Source organism: Belonocnema kinseyi, chromosome 9 (genome assembly GCF_010883055.1).
Source record: "Belonocnema kinseyi isolate 2016_QV_RU_SX_M_011 chromosome 9, B_treatae_v1, whole genome shotgun sequence".
In the NCBI taxonomy this organism is placed as follows: Eukaryota; Metazoa; Arthropoda; class Insecta; order Hymenoptera; family Cynipidae; genus Belonocnema; species Belonocnema kinseyi.
The window spans coordinates 110,202,789-110,224,952 of NC_046665.1; the positions used below are offsets into that span (position 1 = coordinate 110,202,789).

The 22,164-nt window shown below is 27.7% G+C and overlaps 2 protein-coding genes across 2 annotated transcripts in view; both read right to left on the reverse strand.

The window, feature by feature from the left end:
• The window catches only part of LOC117179332 (ecdysone-induced protein 74EF), a 348,553-nt gene extending 340,272 nt beyond the window's left edge, over positions 1–8,281 (reverse strand). Inside the window, exons 1-2 of the mRNA XM_033371003.1 lie at positions 8,266–8,281; positions 7,806–7,936 (exon numbers count right to left, since the gene is read on the reverse strand). The gene's annotated coding sequence lies outside the window, so the exon portion shown is untranslated. The remainder of the gene's footprint in view (positions 1–7,805; positions 7,937–8,265) is intronic.
• A 4,030-nt stretch (positions 8,282–12,311) lies between these two features.
• The window catches only part of LOC117179902 (anaphase-promoting complex subunit 15-like), a 28,091-nt gene continuing 18,238 nt past the window's right edge, over positions 12,312–22,164 (reverse strand). Inside the window, exon 4 of the mRNA XM_033372100.1 lies at positions 12,312–12,644. Within this exon, the coding sequence (XP_033227991.1) occupies positions 12,615–12,644 (30 nt within the window). The 3' untranslated portion in view covers positions 12,312–12,614. The remainder of the gene's footprint in view (positions 12,645–22,164) is intronic.

Sequence of the window (22,164 nt, forward strand, 5' to 3'; positions counted from 1 at the left end):
TCGTTAATTAAGAAGCGACTACTTTTTGCAGAGCATAAAAGTGCAGTGTATAAAAATTGAAGATTGCGGATTTTGTGAGAGCACGTAAATACGAATGTATCTCACAAGTGTCACGTTCGTGCATTATTTTTCATTCAGGGTGTCTTCTCGGTCTCTCGCTCGCTCCTTCGCTCGCTCGGTAGGCGAACGAGAAAGTTCCCAATTATACTTGGAAGGTGAATTCGCGAAATTCATGAAATTCACCAAGTTACTGGCTGATTGTGAGAGACGTGACTTTAGACTTTGGCAACTGTAGGTAGGCAGTCGCACCGCACCGTGGACAAGAGTTGAGAGGCGCGGACGGCCGCCCGGTCAGAGACCCCGCAGGGCCGCGCAAACAGTACAACATTTTACACTTACTCTTTCTTTTTTTCTTTCTTTCTTTTTTGCTTTCCTACCTTCCTTCTTTTTCTTTCTTTATTACCTACCTACCTACACGTGTACTATCTTACATTTTGGCCACAATAATACTCAATGAAAGGCCCCGCTAATTAATTAATCAATCAATCCATTTTTATTCAAAATCAGTAATCCAATTTCAAAATCCATTTTCTCACAAACAAACAAAAAGTGTTTAAAATTTCACATTTAATATTTTATTCTTTTGATAAATATTTATATTTTCAATCTACCTCGGTTAAATAAATAAATTATAGGCTTTTCAAATTTAAGATTTCCAAATTAGAACTTGAGCAGACTTCAAACTTTTAGATTTGATTTTCTAATTAAAAATTTCTTTAATTTAAAGGTAAATTTTGCCTTCTCATGTTTCTTTCCTCCTTTTTATTGTTGTCCAAATTAAAGATGAATCATTTTCTTTTCTTTTTTGGGGGGAAAGGAGAAGAGCAAAATAATTGTGAATTTTATTCATTTATAACCCCAGTGATCAATCAAGAATAAATTTATTCAAAATAGAAAAATGTTCCTTTTTCAGATTGTAATGGGAACATTTTGTAGTGTTTGTCCAAATTTGGTCGTTAGATTCTAGATTTTATTTTCAGGGATTCTTCCTATCAACTTGATTATTGGACGTTAAAAAAAGGATTTTAAGTTTGACTTTATCTGATTTAAATATCCTAAATTTCAATTTAAAGGCTTCCAACCCGAAAGATTAAAAATTAGGAACATCTAAAAATATCTTCAATTTAAAAAAAAAACAGCAAAATCTAGAAAATTGACTTTTTTCCAGCTCATTCTTTAATTAAAAAAAAAAAACTTCGCGTATTTTCACGTTTGATCAACTTGGACGTAATAATACTAAACAAAAGCCCCCGATAATTAATTAAACAATCTATTTTTTAATTCGAAATTGATAATTCACTCAAACTCTTTAAAATTTAATTTCCAATTGAAAATATTTAAAATTAAAAATTTCCAAATTTAAAGGCTTTGAAACCAAAGAATTTAAAATGAAGAACATGTAAAAATATGTTCAATTAAAAAAAAACTGTACACAAAATTCGCAAAATCTAGAAATTGAATTTCTTTAGTTTCTTGGCCCAGAATAAATTGTCAAAACTGTGTAAAATTTTTTATTGTCGTCCTACTGCTAAGACGTTTTTATCTGCTTAATTTTGAATGAAAAAAGAATATAGAGCATATTCAAGTTTAATCAACTTCGACCCAATAATAATCAGAAAAAGCGATAGTGATAAAAGTCCAATTGCAAAAAAATGATTAAAATACATTTCTTTATCAATTTAAAAATAATGCTTTCTCATTAGAAATTACATAATCAGTAATATTATTCTTAAAATCCCAGAAAAACTATTTTTTCGGGCAGACAATTTTTTAAAATTTGAAGGTTTCCACATAAAATGATTCATAATAAAACAACTTTAAAAAATATCTTCAATTTAAAAAATTTGGAAATCTAGAAAATCGACTTCTCTTTCAAGAACGGATACGAACAATTTTTTAACGTTTTTTTAAAAATAAAAATGGTGACTCATTCTTTATACAATCATACAACCAGGGCCCAATAATATTCAACAAATCCCGCTTAATCGATCTTTTTATTCGAAATCAACAATGAATTTTCAACTTTCTCGAAATCTAGGGAATTATTAAACATTTCATTTTTTATTATTTTTATAAATATTTATCGAGGTGGCTCTTAAAAATTGAAAGTTTACTTTTCAAAAACGGTACTCCTTCAATAAAAAATGAAAAATGACGGTAAAATCTCCTGATAAATCCAGCAATTATTTTTTAATGAAGAAAAAATTACTTTTTTGATTCATCTATATTAAAATTTATTTTTAAAAAATTAAAAAATGGTTTACCTAAAACTTATTTAGTTTAAATCATAGTAAAACGCCATTATTTTTTTTCAACCAAATTTTTTACTTGAGACTTTCGAATTTTGTGTGTCAAAAAAATAAAAACATAGCTTGCTATTCTAATTCAAACTAAATGTTTTTCAAGCAAAAAATTGTTCAACTTTTTAAAAATCAGTTTATATCCAATCGAATCCAAAGTCATTTTTTACCATTATAAAACGATTCCTGTATTCAACAGGCAATTTTTAAACTCGTTTTTAATGGGTTTTTTTGTTATTTGTGAATTTAAAAAATAAATATATAAAATTTCCAAATTTTAAAAGTTTAAAAAACTTCCTGGCATTAGTCAAACATTTTTTTTTTAATTTGAAAAAATTCCAGTCAGATATTTACTAAGCGGAAAAAATTATAGGGGGTACCGTTTTGGAAAATTAAACTTTTAATTACTAAGCACCACTCTAATAATTATAATTATACTCTAACTTGTTCCCATTTTGAAAACAAATTAATTCGAAGGTTTTCAAATCTAAGATTTCTAAACTAGAAATTCTCGAAAAAAATTAGAAGACTTAAAACTTTAAAATTTTTAAATTAAAATCTTTCAAATTTTAATTATTTTAAAGGATGAAATTTGGCATCAGGGTTTCTATTGAAACTATAGAACTTTTCAGACCAGCTGCCAACATTATATTCAAAATTATTGTTTTAAAAAAAACGGTGATCATTTTTTTGAAATGCTGAAAAATTGCAGAGATTTTTCAGATAATAACAAATTCTCATTTTCTTTAGAAATACGAACGATAAGAAAGTTTTAAATTACTATTTTTACTTTTCGTCTTTTTAAATATGGAATACCTTCACAAATCGCTCTTTTCTCAAAGGACAAAAGAATTTTCGATAAAATATCGAAAAGAAGTAGAAAAAATTATTGTAGATTTTTGAAAGAGTAACTAATTTTTTAAATTTTTTCAGAGAATTCCGAAAAAGGATGGAATCCTTCACGAGAATTAGAAAGCAAAAGTTAAATTCCTAAATTAGCTGAAAAAATAGAGCATATTAACGAACATGTTTTTTCAAACAAAAAATTGTTTGCGACCGATCTAAAAAAATTTCTAATATCTAACAAGTTAAATTTAAGTGTAAGGCTTGGACTAAATGTTAAAAATTGAAAAAAAAATTCTCTAAATCTAAAAAGTAGATTTGAAAAAAATTTTTTTAGTCCAGAAAAAATTGTCAACAATTTGGAAAGCCTCTTCTAATTTTCAGTCTGCTGAGAAGTTTTTTCTAGGTTATTTTTTAATCTAAAAAAGTATGAATTTGCAACTAAAAAAGATGAATTCTCAACATAATTAAGATTTCAACCAAAAAATATTATTATTTTAAATCAAAAACAGTTGGACTCATCAAAAAAAGAGGAATAATTTTCAACAAAAAAGTGTAATCCTCAACCAAAACAATCTAACTGGTAACCAAACGGTTGCAGTTTTATTAAAAAAAAAATAAACTTCTAATAAATGTTTGAATTTTCAAAAACGACTAATTTAATTTGCAATTAAGTAGTTCACGTTGCAACCAAGTAGTTTAATTTTCAAGCAAATGTACCAGTTATCAAATACAAAAGATTAAACTTCTACCAAAAGTAGTTGCACTTTCAACTAAATATTTGAATTTTTAAATAAAAAAATTAATTTCCAACTAAAAAACTAAGTTTCAAGATAATTGTTAAATATGCAATTAATTAGTTTAAGTTTTAACCAAATAGTTTAATTTTCAACCTAAAAAATTAACATTTTAAGACAAAGAAGAAGAAATTTCAACAAAAAAACATGAGTTTTAAACTAGAACAGATACATGTTCAAAGAAACAAAAAATTTTAACTAAAAGTGGAATAGTTACATTTTTCACCAAAAAGAGAAATTCTAAACAAACTACATGAATTTTGAAACAAATAGTTGAATTTTCAAATAAAAAAGATAATTTTTTAACTAAAAATAGAATTGATAAATTTTTAACCAAAGAGAGTTGTTAACAAACTACATGAATTTTCAACTAGAGCAGATACATTTTCACACAGATAGTTGAATATTAAAATTAAAAAAAAAAATTTTAACTACAAATGGAATAGTTAAATTTTCAACCAAATAGAGTAAATTTAAACGAAGTACAGAAATTTTGAACTAAAACAGATAATTTTCAAATAAAAAAAATATTATTATCGAAGAATGGAATAGTTAAATCAAAGGTAAACAAATGGATAAACTCTATTCACTAGGAAAATGATCTTATGCAATAATTCAATCGTGATTCAGTTTTTGAAAATTAAATCAAAAAGCGGATCTATCAAAGTCAATATTTTTAATGTGTAGATGTTGACGAGCGTTTCTGCACATGAAAATTTTATGATTTTTCCAGGTTTTAAGCGACAAAAAATTAAGTTTTCAAGTTACATTTTTTTATAGTGAAAAATCTGATTTTATGCACAAAAATCCATTTCATGGTAATTGATCATTTTATCACAGTTTTTTAGCTGTTATTAAAATCAAAATGAGTTAAATTTCGTGCGTAATAAGTTTTTTTTCTCATTAGAATTGGTAGAAATTTGACTAAGTTATCGAATTTTAAGCTAATTTAATTTTAATTTTTAATAAAATAATTCTATTTTTAACTAAATATTTGAATTTCTTAACAAAATGTTCAATCTGAATAAAATAGTTGAATTTTAAATAAAAAGATTAAATTTCAACCAAGAACAGTTGCATTTTTTAGAAGTCACTTTAATTTTTTAATAAAAAAGGTTTTTAATAAAATACTAGAATTTTCAACAAAACAGTAGGATTTTCAACCAAATAGTTAAATTTTTTAGGAAATAAAGGATTTTTCTACGATCATGATCAATTTTTTAACCAAACAGTCCAATTTTGAACAAAAAGATGAATTCATAACGAGAAATTAAATAGTTTATATTTGAAGCAAAATTTAAAAAAAAAATTAATTTTCAACAAGCTAATTGAATTTTAATACTAAAAAGATGTATTTTTACCCAAAACGACGACTTCTCAATCAAGAAGATTAATTTTCCAATAAAATCGAATTTTTAACTTTAAAAAACCTCGACTTTCAGTCAAAAATGAGAAAAAAATTTAATAAAAAAAAATTAATTTTCATTAAACTAATTAAATTTCAATTTTTACACAAGTAGTTCAATTTTCAAGTTAAAAAAAAAATCAATTTTTGAACCAAAGAAGGAATAGTTATATTCTCAGTTGAAAAAGTTATTTTTTAAAGAAAAAATTGGTTTTTAATAAAGCAGTTAAAGTTTCATCAAACGAAATAAATTTTTAACATAAATTAAGAATCTTCTAATTAAATAATTAAATTTGTAATTAAAAAATAAATAAACGAAGTGTCAACTATAAGGGTAAATCTGCAATAAACAAAAAATTTTTTTTAAATTGTTCGACCTTTAACCAAGCAGTTCGATTTTCAAAAAAGAAAAAAAACAAAAAAAAGAATTTTTAACGAATAATTTAATAGTAGAAAATGTAAGCAAAAATATTTTTATTTAAAAAAAAGAAATGAATTCAACCAAAAAAGGCAAATTTTTAACAAAATACTTAAATATTCAAACAAAGAAGATTTAATTTCAACCAAATTACAAAACCAACCAAATACAAAAAAAAGAACATAGATTTTCCAAACAAAAGACAAATTTAAAAAAAATAGTTAAACTTTCAGTACCAAATAATGCATTTTTAACATATTGTTGTTTTCAACGAAAAACTTCCAATTTTTTAAACAAAAATAATGACTTTTTAAGTATTTTGTGGAATTTTCAAACAAATAATAAATTTTTTAACTAAAAATATATCGTCAGGAAAAAGCTACTAAAAAAACATATAGAAATACGAGGCCAATAAATTACTAACGAGAATATGATATCAGGGCGGCCGCGAACCTTATTTTGAAAATTCGCTAACTTTTCCTTGAAAAATTTTTCATTCTCCTTGACTACTAATATATACAAAAGAAGAGAATCTTAATCTTGAAATATTTTTTACAAAGAATTTTTCATAAACGAAATAGAAACAATTTTAAATCAGAATTAAAAATTGTCCAAATTCTTATCCTTGACATGTATTTAAAGTGACTCTTTTAAAATTTCCCGGTTTTTACCAGATTCTTTTTTTAAATCCCTAACCAATAATAACATTCCCTGATTTTTCTCAGACGTTCAGGATTTTCTTAAATTTCAACCAATCTTAATTAATAAAAGCTGATTACACGCAGAATTGAATTTGATTTCAAATTATTTTTGAAATTTTTTCAAAACTTATAAATATCTTTAAAAATAATAAAAATTTTTCGTGAAACTTTTCATTAATCCTTCGAATTAAAAAAAATTCTTTAAAATTTACCAGTTTTTTTACAATTTTTGAAATATTTTTTAATCTTCTCCTAAAATTAATTGTTGAAAATAAAAAATCATTTGCAATTTTCCGTGGAATTTTTCATATATTTTTATTATTATCTGAAAACCTTTTCAAATCCTTAAAAAGCTTACAAATTTTATTTCGACATCTGTAAAGATCTATATTTTGTTTTAAATTTTATGAAATCTTTTCTAGTTTTCAATTAAGTTTGTCTCTTTTCAAAACTTCTGAGCATTTCTTAAAGTTACTAGAATTTTTTCTAAATAAATAATTGATCAACTGCATAAAATTTAAGTTTTAGAATTTTGATTTGAATTTTTGAAGTGTCTCTTCACGAAATTCAGAATGAGCATATAAAATTTTAATTAAACTGTATAAGATTTAACAACATCACTTACAAATAAAAATTGTTTAAATAGAACAATTAACATTCAAAATTTAAGTTTAGCTCTTTAAAATTTCAAAAATTGAAGGCTTTCCTTTTTCAGACAATTCAGTTTGAAATTGTTCAGTTTTGAATATTTGATTTATAAATGCTCTTTTCAAATAAACAGTCCAATATTGCAAACTACTACACAAAATTTCTTTTTCTTAATTAAAAACTTTGAAATTGAATGTTTTTAAAATATAAAATCTTGAACAGATTCAGTCATCCTGCAATAAACTATCTATTTCTCTTGTGCTGTTAATTGTTTATTGTTCAAATCCGAAAAAATGCTTTTAATTTAACAATTAAAATTAAAAATTTGTTACATTTTAAGGGGTTGGATAAATTTTTCTTTCACAAATTTGCAAACTTCCCGGTAAAAAAATTAATTAAATGCCATTTCCCGGGGTTTCCAGTTCTCAAGAAGTTCCTAGTTGTCCAATCTAGCAGTCATCCTGGATGAAATTTAAAACTCTATGCTTTCTTTAAGGGAAAGAAAATTCCAGAACCCTGAGAAAAATTCAAGGTCTTTTTTGCAGGTTTTCAAGAATTTCCAAAACGCTAGACACCCTGCTTTATATAAAAAATAAAATAGTTTCAGGAATAAATTCAAATTTCTTGACTCACTAATAAATAAATCCAAGACATTAAGATCCCAAAATTGCCCCCTTTCAGTCAAATTTATGCAGCAAATGTACAACTTTCAACCACAAACTTGAACTCTTAAAATTCGAAGCACTAGAGTCATTCACTAATCACTGAAAATCACAAAATCCTTCATTAAAAATGGCTCCAAGTTCACGAAAATTGCACGAGTTCAAGAAAGTTCTAACAAGTTCGAACCAGTTTCTTCGCAACTTTTACGTCTTCAATACAAATTGAAAATCCAGTCTTTTCTCCTTTACCCCTTTGTTAATAAATTTAAAATGAATTTAATGATCGAGAAAGATTTTCAAAGACCTTAAGGAAGAATGTAGTTTTTTGTTGGTAATAAATAAGGGAAGGAGAGGGAAGAGAAGGTAAGGGAGGGGAAGAAAAAAGGAGGAGAGAAGACAAAAATTGCGGCACGTGGTTACGGCAAGTTTACCGAGGCATGCACGCACGCGTGTCGGACTTGCTTGTAAACGCGCGTTCGACGGAAAGCAACTGAGAGTCGAACTAGTCCCGAGTCCCTGTCTTCCTGTTCGTTTCTCTGCGCCTCTCCCTTTCTCACTCCTTTCTATCCCTTCCACACTCTTTCTTTCTTCCTTCCTTCCTAACTTTCTTTCGTTCTTTCTTTCTTTCTCCTTCTTCGTCATGTCGCGATTCTCTCTCCCACTCTCGTCTCTCGGTCTCTTCTTTATCCGAACCTCTCGTATCTCTCTCCTTCTCTTACTCGGAGTCTAATTTGCAATAATTACGTAAGGGTTATTTTTGAAGTTGTTCCCTATCTTTTCCCTAGTCATTAATATTCAAATACCAGCATTTTAACCTTGTTACATTTTTAACATAGAATCTTTCTTAAATGAAACAAAACAATTCCAGATTAAAATTTAAAAATGTGTTCATTTCAACCAAAGTAAATGAACTTCAACCAAGAAAGATGATTTTTCAAACAAAAATAAATCAACTTCAACTAAAAAAAGTTGCACTATCAACCAAACATTTAATTTTTTAGAAGAAAGTTGAATTTTCAGCAACAAAAATTGGGCAAAGTAGGCGCCGAGCTTACAAAAGAGGATTTCGTTAAGTCGTTCAAACATCCCCCTCCCTTTTTCCTCTACATTCCGCATTCCTCACTTCAATCTTCGAGTCAACAATGCACAACTTCTTCCTCCTGTACTTCCCCCTCTTCTCACTTTTCCAGCTAACACTCCCCTTCCCTACTTCCCTTCACCCACTTACTAATCCTCATTTCTAATCATTGCCCCTATTGCTCCCCTTCCCTTATTTCTCCTCACCTTCACTACTTCCCCTCCTCATAACTTCACCTCATTTCTCCCACTTTATACCTAAGTTCATTTCCCCTACTTTCCCTTCTCTTATTTCTCCACAATTTCCATACTCCCCCGTAATTTCGCCACCAGTAATTTCTCCTCACTTCTCCACCCCAAAATTACCCAACCAATCATTTACCTTTACTTCCCTCCCCATTATCCCTAATCCCCCATCTAAGATTTCTCCTACTGTATACCTACCTTCATTTTACTTACTTCCCAACCCCTTATTTTTTCTCAATTTCTCTACTTCTCTTTCCATATATTCATTCTATTTCTGGTAGTTTATACCTACCCTCATTATCCTTACTTCCCCACCCCTTATTTTTCCTCATTTCCAATAATTTCCCCATAATTTCTCCTCATTTCACCAAACTTCCTCGACTCAACAAACAATAAAAACAACAAATATATTTTCAAGAACGTAATTAAATTTCTAACCGAAAAGTTGAATTAAAAAACAAAATTAAATTTTTACCCAAATAGTTGGATCTTGAACCCACAAAGGTGAATTCTCAACAAAAAATACACACGTTTAATTTGAATGTAGTACTTGATATTCGACCAAACTGATGATTTATCGATAACAAAATTAAAGTTCAACCAAAAAAGGTGGCATTATGATTTAAATAATTTATTTTTTTAGAATACAGTTGAATTTTAAACAATTAGAAATGAATTTTTAATCCAAAGGACGATTATTTTGTGCAAATATACGATTGTTTCACAAAGAAGATTGAATTTCTGACCAAAAATTATGCCTTCTAACCAAAATACTTAAATTTTCAATAAATAATTTAATTTTCCACTTACAAAGATAAATATTCCACCAAATGATCGTGTTTTTAATCAAAAAATAATAAACTTCGATAAAAAACTGTTTCATTTCCAAGCAAACAGTTAAATTTACAAGCCAAAAAGATTTATGATTTATATGACAGTAGATCTATCAACACAAAAAGCTGAATTTTCAAGAAAAAGATTAATTTTCAATTGAAAAACATAATAATTCTTCCACCAAAAATAGAAAATTTACATTGTTCAGTAAAAAAAATAAAGTTTCAACCAAAAATATAGCTTGAACTATAATGATGAACTTTCCAACCACAAGAAAAAAAGAATTTTCAACAATTAACTGTTTTCAGTCAAGAAAGAAATGAAAGCTCTTCCAAATTGCTGAACTTTCAAGCCAGGACGAATTTTATGTAAAACAGATGGATTTTCAAAATAAAAATTTATTTTCAACCGAACAGTTGAATTTTTAGTTTTAAAATACAAAACAGAAAGATGAATTTTCTAAGCAAGAAGATTAACTTTCTACCATACAAAAGGAATTTTCAACCAAATACATTAATATAGGGCCATCCATGTAAATTTGGTTTGCCTTATATTGAAGTTTTTTTATAAACTTTGACTGCCAAAAAATTTAAATGTTAAATTAAAACTTAATTTTTTATTTAATCATTTATAATAATTGATTAAGAGGTGACAAGACAACAACAGGAAATGTCGACTTTATGAACGAAACAGTGACGTCACGCGCCGACAAAACTGAAAAAAATACATGGTCAGTTTGATAAAAACAATCCAAATTATTAATCAGCAACGTTTTTTTTTGGTAAAGCTGTTTATCTTTGTAGAGTATAACTATGCCTGGATACGTTAAATCTAGTTCGGATAATTTGCCAACAGATATTATACTTAAGATAAGTGACTTTTTTGCGAAGTGCTTCAATTTTAACGTTGTTCTGACTGTAGGAGCTCAAGGAGTACAAGAGACAATTGTTATATAATTATATAATTGTTATAAAATTTATACTTACAAGATTTATAAATAATTGATTTTAAAATATTTTTTGCGTAAATAGACAATTTGATTTATGTAAGCGTATTTTATAATTTTTTATTAAAAATAAAAATTATTACTTATCGTTGAAATGATTTTCGCAACTTTTGCATTTTTTTGCACAAAATACGTAAATCTACCGGGTTATTTATAAGCGTTTGACATTCAAACAATTGAAGCGCTCGACATTTTTCTCAACCTTATAGCACCCAAAAACTAAAATTCTGCTTGCAAATATTTTTCGAAAGTTCTCAATAAATCCACCTGGATAAGTCAGTTCGATCTTTCCTAATCTCTCAGATCGAAAAACAAACGAAAGAAATTACTGTGAACCCTAGAGATAGGGCCACTTGATATAGTCCTTCTGAGAATTGACGTCGCGCCGCAAGTAGGAGTAAAAGGAGCTGCGTGGGATGAGCGGCGGTCGCTCAGACGCAAACGTTTTCTACGAAACGGCACTCTATCTGGGTCATTTTCAAGCCCAGAAACCGTCCCAGTCTCAGAGTTTCACTGTAGTTTCGTAGCCTATCAACAAGTTAATTAAGTCGTTCAAACATCCCCCTACCATACATTATCTCCCGTACACCCTATCTCTTCCAGCACCACTACTTGCCCTTCCCAAACTTTGACCTTCCCTCCCCTTTCCCACACCCTACTAGTCCTCGCCTCACTCCCTCCACTTAATTTACCCTTACATCCCATCCCAAAATTTCACCTACTGGCCCACTCAATACCTACTGGCCCACTCCATTTCCCCTCACTTCCCCGCAGCTCATTTCTCCTCACATCCCCTCATATGAATTCACCTCACTTAACATACCTCCCATTCCCCTCATCTCACTTATTTAATTTCCTCTCTCCTCATTTCCTCTACTAACCTTATTATAATTTCCCTTAATCATCCTCCATCACCCCGACCCTCATTTCTCATCACTACCTCTCCCCTTATTTTCGATACTTTCTCTCTCCTTATTTCCGCTACTTCTCTTTTCCTTATTACCGGTACTTCTCCTTTCCTCATTTCCCCTACTTCCCGTCCACAATTTCCCGTTATGTCCACTACTTCCCCTCCACCATTTCTCCATCACTTCACCTTCCCTAATTTTACCTTAGTTATCCCACCCCCGTCATTTCCACATCTCACACTTATCCTACTCCACCTTCCTTCAGTTATCCTACTCTCCTTTCCCTCATTTCCTCTAATTCCACTATTACCCTCATCACATTTTTCGCTTATGCCCCCCACTTCCCCTCCTCCATTTTCCCATCACTTCCCATTCCCCATTTCACTAAGAAGTCGAGGTACACAAATTGCACTGGAGTACAAATACAATTTTTTTAATTAACATATCCGTAGTTTTACACATCTGCCTGCTTACTAATTTCTTATTATTACTTTACTCGAATAATTATAACTATTTTCTTAAATAATGTATTCAAAATCAATTTAAATTTTATATTTAACCTAAAAGACATTTTTTGCTCCCTTTTGGAATATAATTTGCATCCCATAAATAGTGACTTGGTCTACCTTCGTTTCATCGTGATGGAGATTTTTTCCTATTCACTTGTAAGATCAGGCAGCCTATCCATCGACGAAATCCACTCATTTTATTAATCTAGGGACTGATCCAGTGCATTAGACTGAAAAAAGAACAGTAAGGGAGATTTGAGATGAAGAAGTACGACCTTGTTTTATAATTTGACAACTTTATTTATCAAAATTTCCAAAAATTTGATATCGAAATTATTTTAAATTGCATTATATCATTTGATATAAAATTTTCAGGGTTCAGAGCGCAAAAGAGTTGAAAATGGGGAAATAGGGAAAAGATTTAACATTTATTTTTGCATTTAGAAAAAAATCTGTTCTATAAGAATTTATTTTTTTAAATCGTTCTCATAATCAAGAATATTTCATCTTCTAAAAAATCCTTAATTGGTCATTAAAACGTGATACTTATAATTATAATTAGATATTTCGTTCCAAGATTTCCTATTTCATACTTATTACAGGTAATTATTACTTTGAATCTAACTACTTACTTTGCAATCTTCAAAAATAACTTAAAATCAACCAAATTCCCTCACTTTTAAAAATTTTTATTCAAAAATCCCTGACTTTTCTACATCAACACAATTCCCTGACTCTTACCAGTTTTTTTTTCAAAAATCCCTGAATTTTCCCTGCTTGAAAAAATTCCCTCACTTCACCAAGTTTTTTTTCTTCAGAAATCTCTAATTTATCTAACCAACAAGATCCTATGACTTTTACAACCTTTTTGAAGAATGTCTGACTGTACACCAATTTATCCTGAAAAACATAATTCCCTGACTTTTAACCTTTTTTTATCCCTTATTTTTCTCGGTCAAACGAAATTACCTAACTTTTACCAATTTTTTTTCAAAACCCCCTGACTCTTCCTGGTCAACAAAATTCCATGACTTTTACCAGTTTTTTTCAAAAATCCCTGACTTTTCTCTGCTCAACAGAATTCCCTCATTTCTACAAGTTTTTTTCAAAAATATCTGTCTTTCTACAATTAACAAAATTCCTTGACTTTGAAAGGTTTTTTTTTTTTCAAAAATCTAAAACTTTTCCCTGGCCGACAAAGTTCTATGAATTTTACCAGCTTTTTTCAAAAATCCTCAACTGTGCCTTAATTTTGCCTGGCCACCAAAATTTCCTGAGTTTTAACCGATTTTTTTCAATCCCTTAATTTCCCCTGCCCAAAAAACTTCCCTAACTTTTACAAGTTTTTTTATTAAAAAATCCCTGACTTTTCCTTATCAACAAAATTCCCTTACTTCAACAAATTGTTTATTCAAAAAAAACCCTGACTTTTCTTGATCATCAAAATTCCCCGACTTTAAAAAGTTTTTTTCTTCTAAAATCTAAAACTCTTGTCTAACAAAATTCTCCGACTCTTACAAGTTTTTTTCAAAGAGTCCCGACTCTTCCCTAATCGACTAAATTCCCTGACTTTCACAAGCATTTTTAACAATCCCTAACTTTTCACTGACCAACAAAACACCCAGACTTTCATAATTTTTTTCCAAAATCCCTGACTTTTCCCTGACTTCTAGGTTTTCCCTAGAATTTTTTAGGCCTAGTAAATTGTTATGCTGCATTCGAATTAATACAAGCCCACTAATAATGCAGATTAAGAGGTCCGGGGTTCGAAACCTGAATCGTTACAGCTCGATATTTTTCTACATACTTTTAACGAGGTTCTGGTGGTTCGGATCCCACTTTAAAATGTAGATCTCTCTATCATGCACTTGGCTATAATACAGCCGGTGGATGGCGAAGTAAAAAAACCAGGCTTTATAAAAATAGCTTTAAGACTTTGGGCTCTAGCCATTATAAGCCTCAGAGGAAAATGAGCTTCCGCATTTTTTTTAATCAACTATATTACCCGATAAAGATAAGGGCGAGATTCGTGTTGTTTACAACTAGAGTCAACACAATTCTGGTACGAAGGTCAATCAACAGGTTTTCAAATCAAATTTAACAATCAGGCTATAATAAGTTTGAATGTCAAGTCATTTTCAGAGTTAATGTAAACGTGGTGCACTCAGAAAAATATTATTTTATTTAAAGAAATTTCTTTTCATTCCAAGAACTTTCTTTGGTTAAAAGAAATGTTTTTTTTTCAATGAAAATATTTCTTCACTTCCAAATAATTCTTTTCATCAGGACGCTATTTTTAGATAGAAAAAAAATTATGTTAAAGACACGGTTTCATTAAGTGAAAAGAAATATTTTCCTGAGTGTGAGAAATCCGGGATGTTATAAATCGTGAATAAGTGACGCAGAAAGGAACCATACTTCATCGCAATTACAACAGGTCCACAATTTTATTCCACATGCCTGCTACAGATAGTAAGAAGCAAGGATAAATTAATTTGCTGTGAAATACTAAACAACGCATTGCAAGAGGTGTAAGTATAATCCGACATTCCTCCTTACTCCTAATCCTATTCCTATTTCACCTGATGTATAAACTACACTTCTCCGATGCTTTCCATAGTTTTCATCAAAGAAGAATTTTTTCAGAAAATAATTATTTAACTAACTATGCGAACCTACAATTCTTTTATTAATTTCGCATTCACACGTCATTTGTACGAGGTCTGTCCGGAAAGTATCCGACCCCTTCAAAATTCTCACCTTTGGAAAATAGGATCTTCTTCAAGTGATCATCCCACTTTCGGAAATACTCCTTAAAGGTACCTTATCAGAATAGCCAATTTCGTGTAAAGCCGTGTTTCATCAGAAATTGCTGAATAAGCTGCGATGAATGCGCAGATACGTTGTCGTGGTAAAAAACCTAGCAACCAATCTCTCACAAATCTGACCATTTCCTTATTACTACGTCACGAAATCGCTTCAGAACTTCTTGGTAAAACTCTTTTTTTTGGCATTTGATAGCCTGCCAGAACAACGATCCATTTACATTTAAGTACGGACACCTTTAAATCACCTAAACCACTCTTTAGTTTGAGTATGACTTACAGACCCAACTTTGTACACTTTCCGAATCATTACGGTAGTTCCCAAACATGAATGGCTATGTTTTTGACCAAATTTAATTCACACTCTTTGTTCGATGCTTTCCGTCATCCTGAAATACGAAGCGTACGTGGTTCGACGTTTACACAACTGCGTACACTATTTAACTGAAGGCTCGCAGGTCCCTTTTATTTGGCAGGGTACCTCATAGAGGTTGCCCCTAAATTTTAAATGCCCGTTTTAGACACTAGCACAACTAGAAACCAAATGAGAGCAAAAGGTCGGATACTTTATGGACAGACTACGTATCTCTCTCCACGCTTCCAAGTTCCAAAATTTCTCCCTTACGTTTTACGATTATTATCAGCTTCTGCAATTTTCTTTTCAATCTAAAAAGGAATTTCCCTGACTATTAACATTTAAATATCAAAATTCTAATTAAAAACATTTTTAGTGTAGATTGTAAAATCTTTTCTAAATAGAATAAAACAATTTTTAATTACAAAGGATAAATTTTTTATTTAATATTCTCAGGGTCGCCATAACCTAATTTACCTTTAAAAAAAGTGAAAAGCGACCTATTTAAACAGAAAGTGATTAACTTCTAACGCAAAAACTGACTTAATGTGAGTAAGTACATTAATAATGTGACTAATCTTCCCTTGAGTTTAAAAGAATTTAAAAGAATCCGATGAAATTTATAAAGATTTCAGCTGAGCTTTAACCAATTCAGGATAAATTCATAAGACTTAAAAACAATTCAAGTTAAATTCAAAAGAATTCAAATGGATTGGGAAAAAATTACATTGATTTCAGTAAAGTTGGAGACAACTTAGAGAAACTTAAAGCGAATTACAAAAAATTCAGATGAATTGAAAAAATTCAAAGATATGGAAAAATGCAATGAATTCAGTAAGTTTGAAATGAGTTAAGAAAAATTCAAGGCAATTCACAAGAATTTGATAAAATGCCTCAGAATTCAAGGTGAATATAAAAGACTTCAAGATGAATTAATTAAAAACAAAATTTAAATCAATTGAATTAAGCAGAATTTAGTGAATTTAGAAAAATGCAAATGAATTTAAAAAATTTAAAAAGAATTCAGGATAAATTAATAAGAGATCGGAAGGATTTCAAATGAATGGCAAAATATTTTGAAAAAACTCTTGCAATTTTTAAAATGCCAGGAAATCCCTCACTTCTTGTGAATGAATTGTTTGCTATCCATTAAAATATTATAAAATCGCGTAAAATTGCCTGACATCTGATATTTTCTCAAATCTGACCAAATTAAATAAAATACGTTGAAAGTTGACAGCTTTTAAAACCGCTTAAAATCATTAAAAATCTCGGAAAAATCTAATAAAATCATTTGGAATATTTTAAAATATTTAAAACCTTACACAAAATGATGAATCGTCAGCCAAAAAAATTAATTTTCAACAAACTAGTTCAATTTCCAAACTAATAGTTGAGTTTTTAATAACAACACAAATTTTCTGCCAGGAGATAGCAAATTTCAACAAAATTGTTTGATTTTCAAAAAAAAAGGATCATATTTAAATAAGTAGTAGGATTCTTAATCAAATAAATAAACTTTCACCTGAAATGATGCATTTTTATTTAAAAAATAAATTTTCAAAAAACTAGTCAACCGAATTTTCCACAAAATAATTACATATTATATAGTCCAAATTTGAACCAAGTAGTTGAATTATCACCCAAAAAATAATATTCACTCGAAAGGGGAAAAAATTTAACTAAATTGACAAATTTTCAACCCGAAAATATTAATTTAAAAAAAAAATAATAATTTTTAACAAACAGTAGAATTTTTAACCAAATAAAGGAATTTTGAAATAAAATTATGAATCTTAAACAACAAATTAATTTTCGAACAAAGTAGTTCAAATTCAAATCTCATAGTTGAATTTTCAACCAAAAGGTGTAAATTTTCAACCAAAATTGCAATAGTTGATATTTTAGCCTGAAAAAATTTTAATTTTAAATAAAAGAAAATTTAATGGAAAACGTGAATTATGAATGCCAACTGTTATAATTGAAATTTCAAACAAAAACAAAACAATAATTTTAGTTAAAAAGTTGTGGAATTCATCTAAAAAAATACGATTTTTCTACAAAATAGTAACATTCTTAACCAACGATATAAAATTATAAATAAAATAATCAATCTTTAACCAAATGGATAAATTTTCAACTAAAATGATAAATCATAAACCAAAAAAAATGAATTTTCAAATAATGTAGTTATAATTTGAATCAAGTAGTTGAATTATCAACCAAAAAAGAATTTTCAGTAAAGAGAGAAAAAAAAATTTCAACTAAATTATTGAATTTTCAACCCGAAAATATTAATTTCCAACAAAAATTTCATTTTTAACGAATAGTAAATTTTTTAAATAAGTAAATAATAAATGTTGAAATATAATGGTAAATCTTCAACCAAAAAAAAAATTAATTTTCAGCAAACTAGTTCAACTTCCAACCTAATAGTTGAACTTCCAACCAAAGAAGGTGAATTTAAAAAAAAATTGTAACATATAGTTGATATTTAAGTCCAAAAGATTATTAATTTTAAATACAAAAATATTCAATTCAAAACAGGAACTCTCACCGAAAAATGTTATAGCTGACATTTAAACAAAAAACATTATTTTAAATTAAAAAATGGTTTCAATCATCCAAAAAAAGAAGAATTTTTAACAAAATAGTTAAATTATTGACCAAAAAGGATGACTTTTGAACAATATAAATAAATTTTCAAATTTCAACCAAAAATAGTTGGATTATCTTATTGAATCCTAGAGAATAATAGTTTAAATAAAGATTGAATAATTTTAAAATAATTCAAAAATTTTATTTTAAAAACAATATTTGGATTAGTGCAGGTTCTTTTGAGAATTATTCAAAAAGTGATTGAAAAGTTAAAACTTGTAATTAAGAAGTTTCTAATAAGAATCAAATAATTTCTGAGGAATCCGAAAGAATTTATGACCGATGAAAGCACTATGTGCATCATCATTAATAAAATCTTTCCCACTTGAGATATTTGAATAATGCATGACTACTGATTCTCTACTCTGCAGAAAATAGAAAGCAGTGATTCAGATTCTGACGTAATTTGAAACTCCAGTTTTTAATCTCTTCATTATAGAGACTTAATTTCTGCTACTATAAAAAATAATAACAATATCTTCAAGGTAATTGTTTTATCTCGTGATAATGGATTTTAACACTCTTTTTTGGTGAAGGAACTATATGTAGAATATTGAATCAGAATTTACCAGAAATGAGCAAATAAGCAGGGCGCTAGTACTTGTATAGCTTGAAAAAAAATAAAAAAATCCTAAAGCTGAATGAATTTTAAAGATGCTTAAAATTCAAATGGATCCGAAATTTGAAAAAAAAACTAAAACTTGAAAACGCCAGAAATTTGGAAAGACTGAAAGATAATAAAAGAACTAAAATTTCGAATCTAAAATTTGAAAACCGTCTTCATATCTAAATATTACGACACCTGAAAGTGAGAGTAATTTTAATAACTTTTTGAATTTATCATCTTGTAAAGTCGAAAAATGTCAAGTTTTTATTCCATTTTAAACTCTATCATTTTACATTATATAATTATTTTCCTTTTGTAAAACTTAAATTGGGATTTTCGGTTACTCATTCACTGTTCAAGATTAATGCTTTCTTTTATGATTGTACATTTTTTAAATTTTAAACATTTCAAATATTGAGATTTTTTCATAAAATTGAATAAAAAATTATTTGATTTCAAAAGACTTTATTTTTTAATTATTCAATTTAGACCGTTTTTAAGTTTAATAACTATTTAATCAAAACCACACAATATTGAGAGCTATTTATTTAAAATAATTGAATTTCAAACCCTTTCGATTTTTAATTGATCGACTTTGCACGCTTCAAACATACAATTGATAAATCATTTATTGGATTACAAATTTTAATTTTAAAGTTTTCAAATCTATTTTAATCTAAAATTATCGAAGTCAAAAATTGTTAAATTTTAAATGCTTTTAGCTGTAAACTGTCAATTCTATTTAATAATTTATAAACTTAAAATTACTCAACTATTAAAAATTGAAGACTGCACAATAGGAATTATACCATTCTTGGCATTTTTTCACAGAGAATTTTATAGTTAATTTTTAAATAATTGTTGATAAAGTTATAGACTTTAAACAATATCATTTTGAAATTTTATTCAAGTTAAAAAACCACTGAGTAAAGCTGAAAACAGTGCAATTTCAAATTTTATACTCTAGAATGTCATTCAAACAAATTACTTATTTTTTAACTCTTTTAATTACAAATAATCAATTTTTAAACGAAATTAAATGTTTAATTTATCAACAATTAATACAGTAAAATAAACAAAACAAATGATGAATTGTATTATTTTTCGGCATCAGACTTTAAAACCCAAAGTGATATCAAAATAGGTTAAATAGGGTGATTTTTCACAAAAATAGGGGAATAAATTATTTTTAATAAAATTAATTTAGGTAGCATATTCCTAAGATTTCAAGTCGAAATTTTAGATTTTCAATTATATAGTTAAATTTTCAACCAAAATGATTAATTTTCCACAAAAAAGTACATTTATTAACCAAATAGTTTAATTTAAACAGAAAAATACTAATTTTCAAGGAGGTGGTTGATCTTTGAAGAAAAATAGACGAACTTTTAACATAAAGTTAAATTTTTAAGCAAATAATTGAATTTTAAATCTACAAAGATGAATGTTCAAACCAAGAAGACTGTTCAATACAAAAAATTAATAAATTTCTACCAAACGAAATGAATTTTCATGCCGAAAAAATACGTTTTATACGGAACAGTTGAATTTTCAACAAAAGTTTAATTTTTTACACAATTATTGGAGTTTTTTGCCCAAAAAGATAAATGATCAACCAAGAAGATTAATTTTCAACCCATAAAAACAAATTTTTGAAAAAATACGTCCTTTTCCACAAAGTAGTTGATTGTTAACTAAAAATTATACATTTTCAATCAAAAATGGAAAATTAAAAATTTCAGCTAGAGAAATCAATGTTGAACGATAAAAAAAACTTCAAGATAAAGGAACGTGCATTTTATAATAAAAAACAGTTCGACAAAAAATATGACCAAGCAGTTACATTTTCAACCAAAAAAAGACGAATTTTCAACAAAATATATGAATATTTATCCCAAAAAGAAAAACGAATTTTCAAAAAAGTTGTTAAAATTTCAACCAAAACAATGAACCTTCAAAATAAGAATGGAATAATCAACTAGAGTAGAGTTTTCAAACAAAAAGTTGATTTATTAACTGAGAACTTGAATTTTCAATAAAATAGTTGAATTTTGAACCAAAAAGATTAATCTTCAACCAAACAATGAATTTTTTACTAAGTAGCTCAACTTTTAATCAATTAGTTGAGTTTTAAACTAAAAAAGATAAACTCTCAACCAAAAATGGAATATTTAAATTTCTAGTTAAAAACATTAATTTTCAACCAAAAATGAAACGTATTTTCAACTCGACAGTTAATATTTGAACTTAAAAAGATATTAATCTTAAATCAAAAACAGTTGATTTCAATCTTAAAAAAGAAAGAATTTTCAGCAAAATAGTTGAATCTTAAACAAAAACAGATTTGCTTTCAACCAAAAAAAGTGAATTTTCAAAAAAAATAAATAAATAATAATACAATTTTCAACCAAACAATAAAAATTGTAACCAACACATGAATTCTCAACCAAAGAGGGAAATAGCGGAAATAAAAAATAGTAGCATTAGTAGCATTTTTTCTCATAATAGTAGCATCCATAAAAAAAAGTAAAAAGTGGCGTGAGTTCAAGCCCTCAACTAGAGATAAACCAGAGTATCTACTTAAAATCCTAGAAAAAATTACTCTACAATTTCAGGTTTCTAGCAGGTAATTATAGATTTTTCCAGGTACAATTTTTCATAGCAAATTCGTATTTTTTGCTTAAAATTTAAACAGTTTGGTCGAAAACTAATCTATTTGATTGAAAATGACCTTTATTGTTGAAAATTTAACTGTTTTGTTAAAAATTCGTATATTTAGTTAAAAATAAGCTTTTTTATTAAAAATTCGTCTGTTTAGCTCGGAAATTCAACGATGTGGTAGAAAAATAAACTTTTTGGTTTCAAATTAACTTTAAGTTTTGATTTTTTTTCTTCTTGTATGAAAAATCTTTCTTAGTTGAAATTCAATTATTTTATAGAAAATTCATGTTTTTTGTGTAAAAATTTATCTCTTTTTGGTTAAACGTGCAACTTTTTTGCAAAACATTTTCCTAATTTTATTGAAAATTAAATTTTTCATTGAAAAGTTTGGTTGAAAATTTTGATTGAAAATTCAACTGCTTATTTTTGAATTTATCCCTTCTTGACTAAAAAATGTAATTTTTTTGATGAAAATACGTCTTTTTTGTTTAAAAATTCATTTATTTTGTAGGAATTTAATCTTTCTTATTTTAAAATGCAAAATTTGTCAGAAAATTCCATTTTTAGGCTGAAAATTAAATTATTTGGTAGAAAAATAACTTGTTATTGAAAAATAATATTTTTAGGTTAAATATTAAACTATT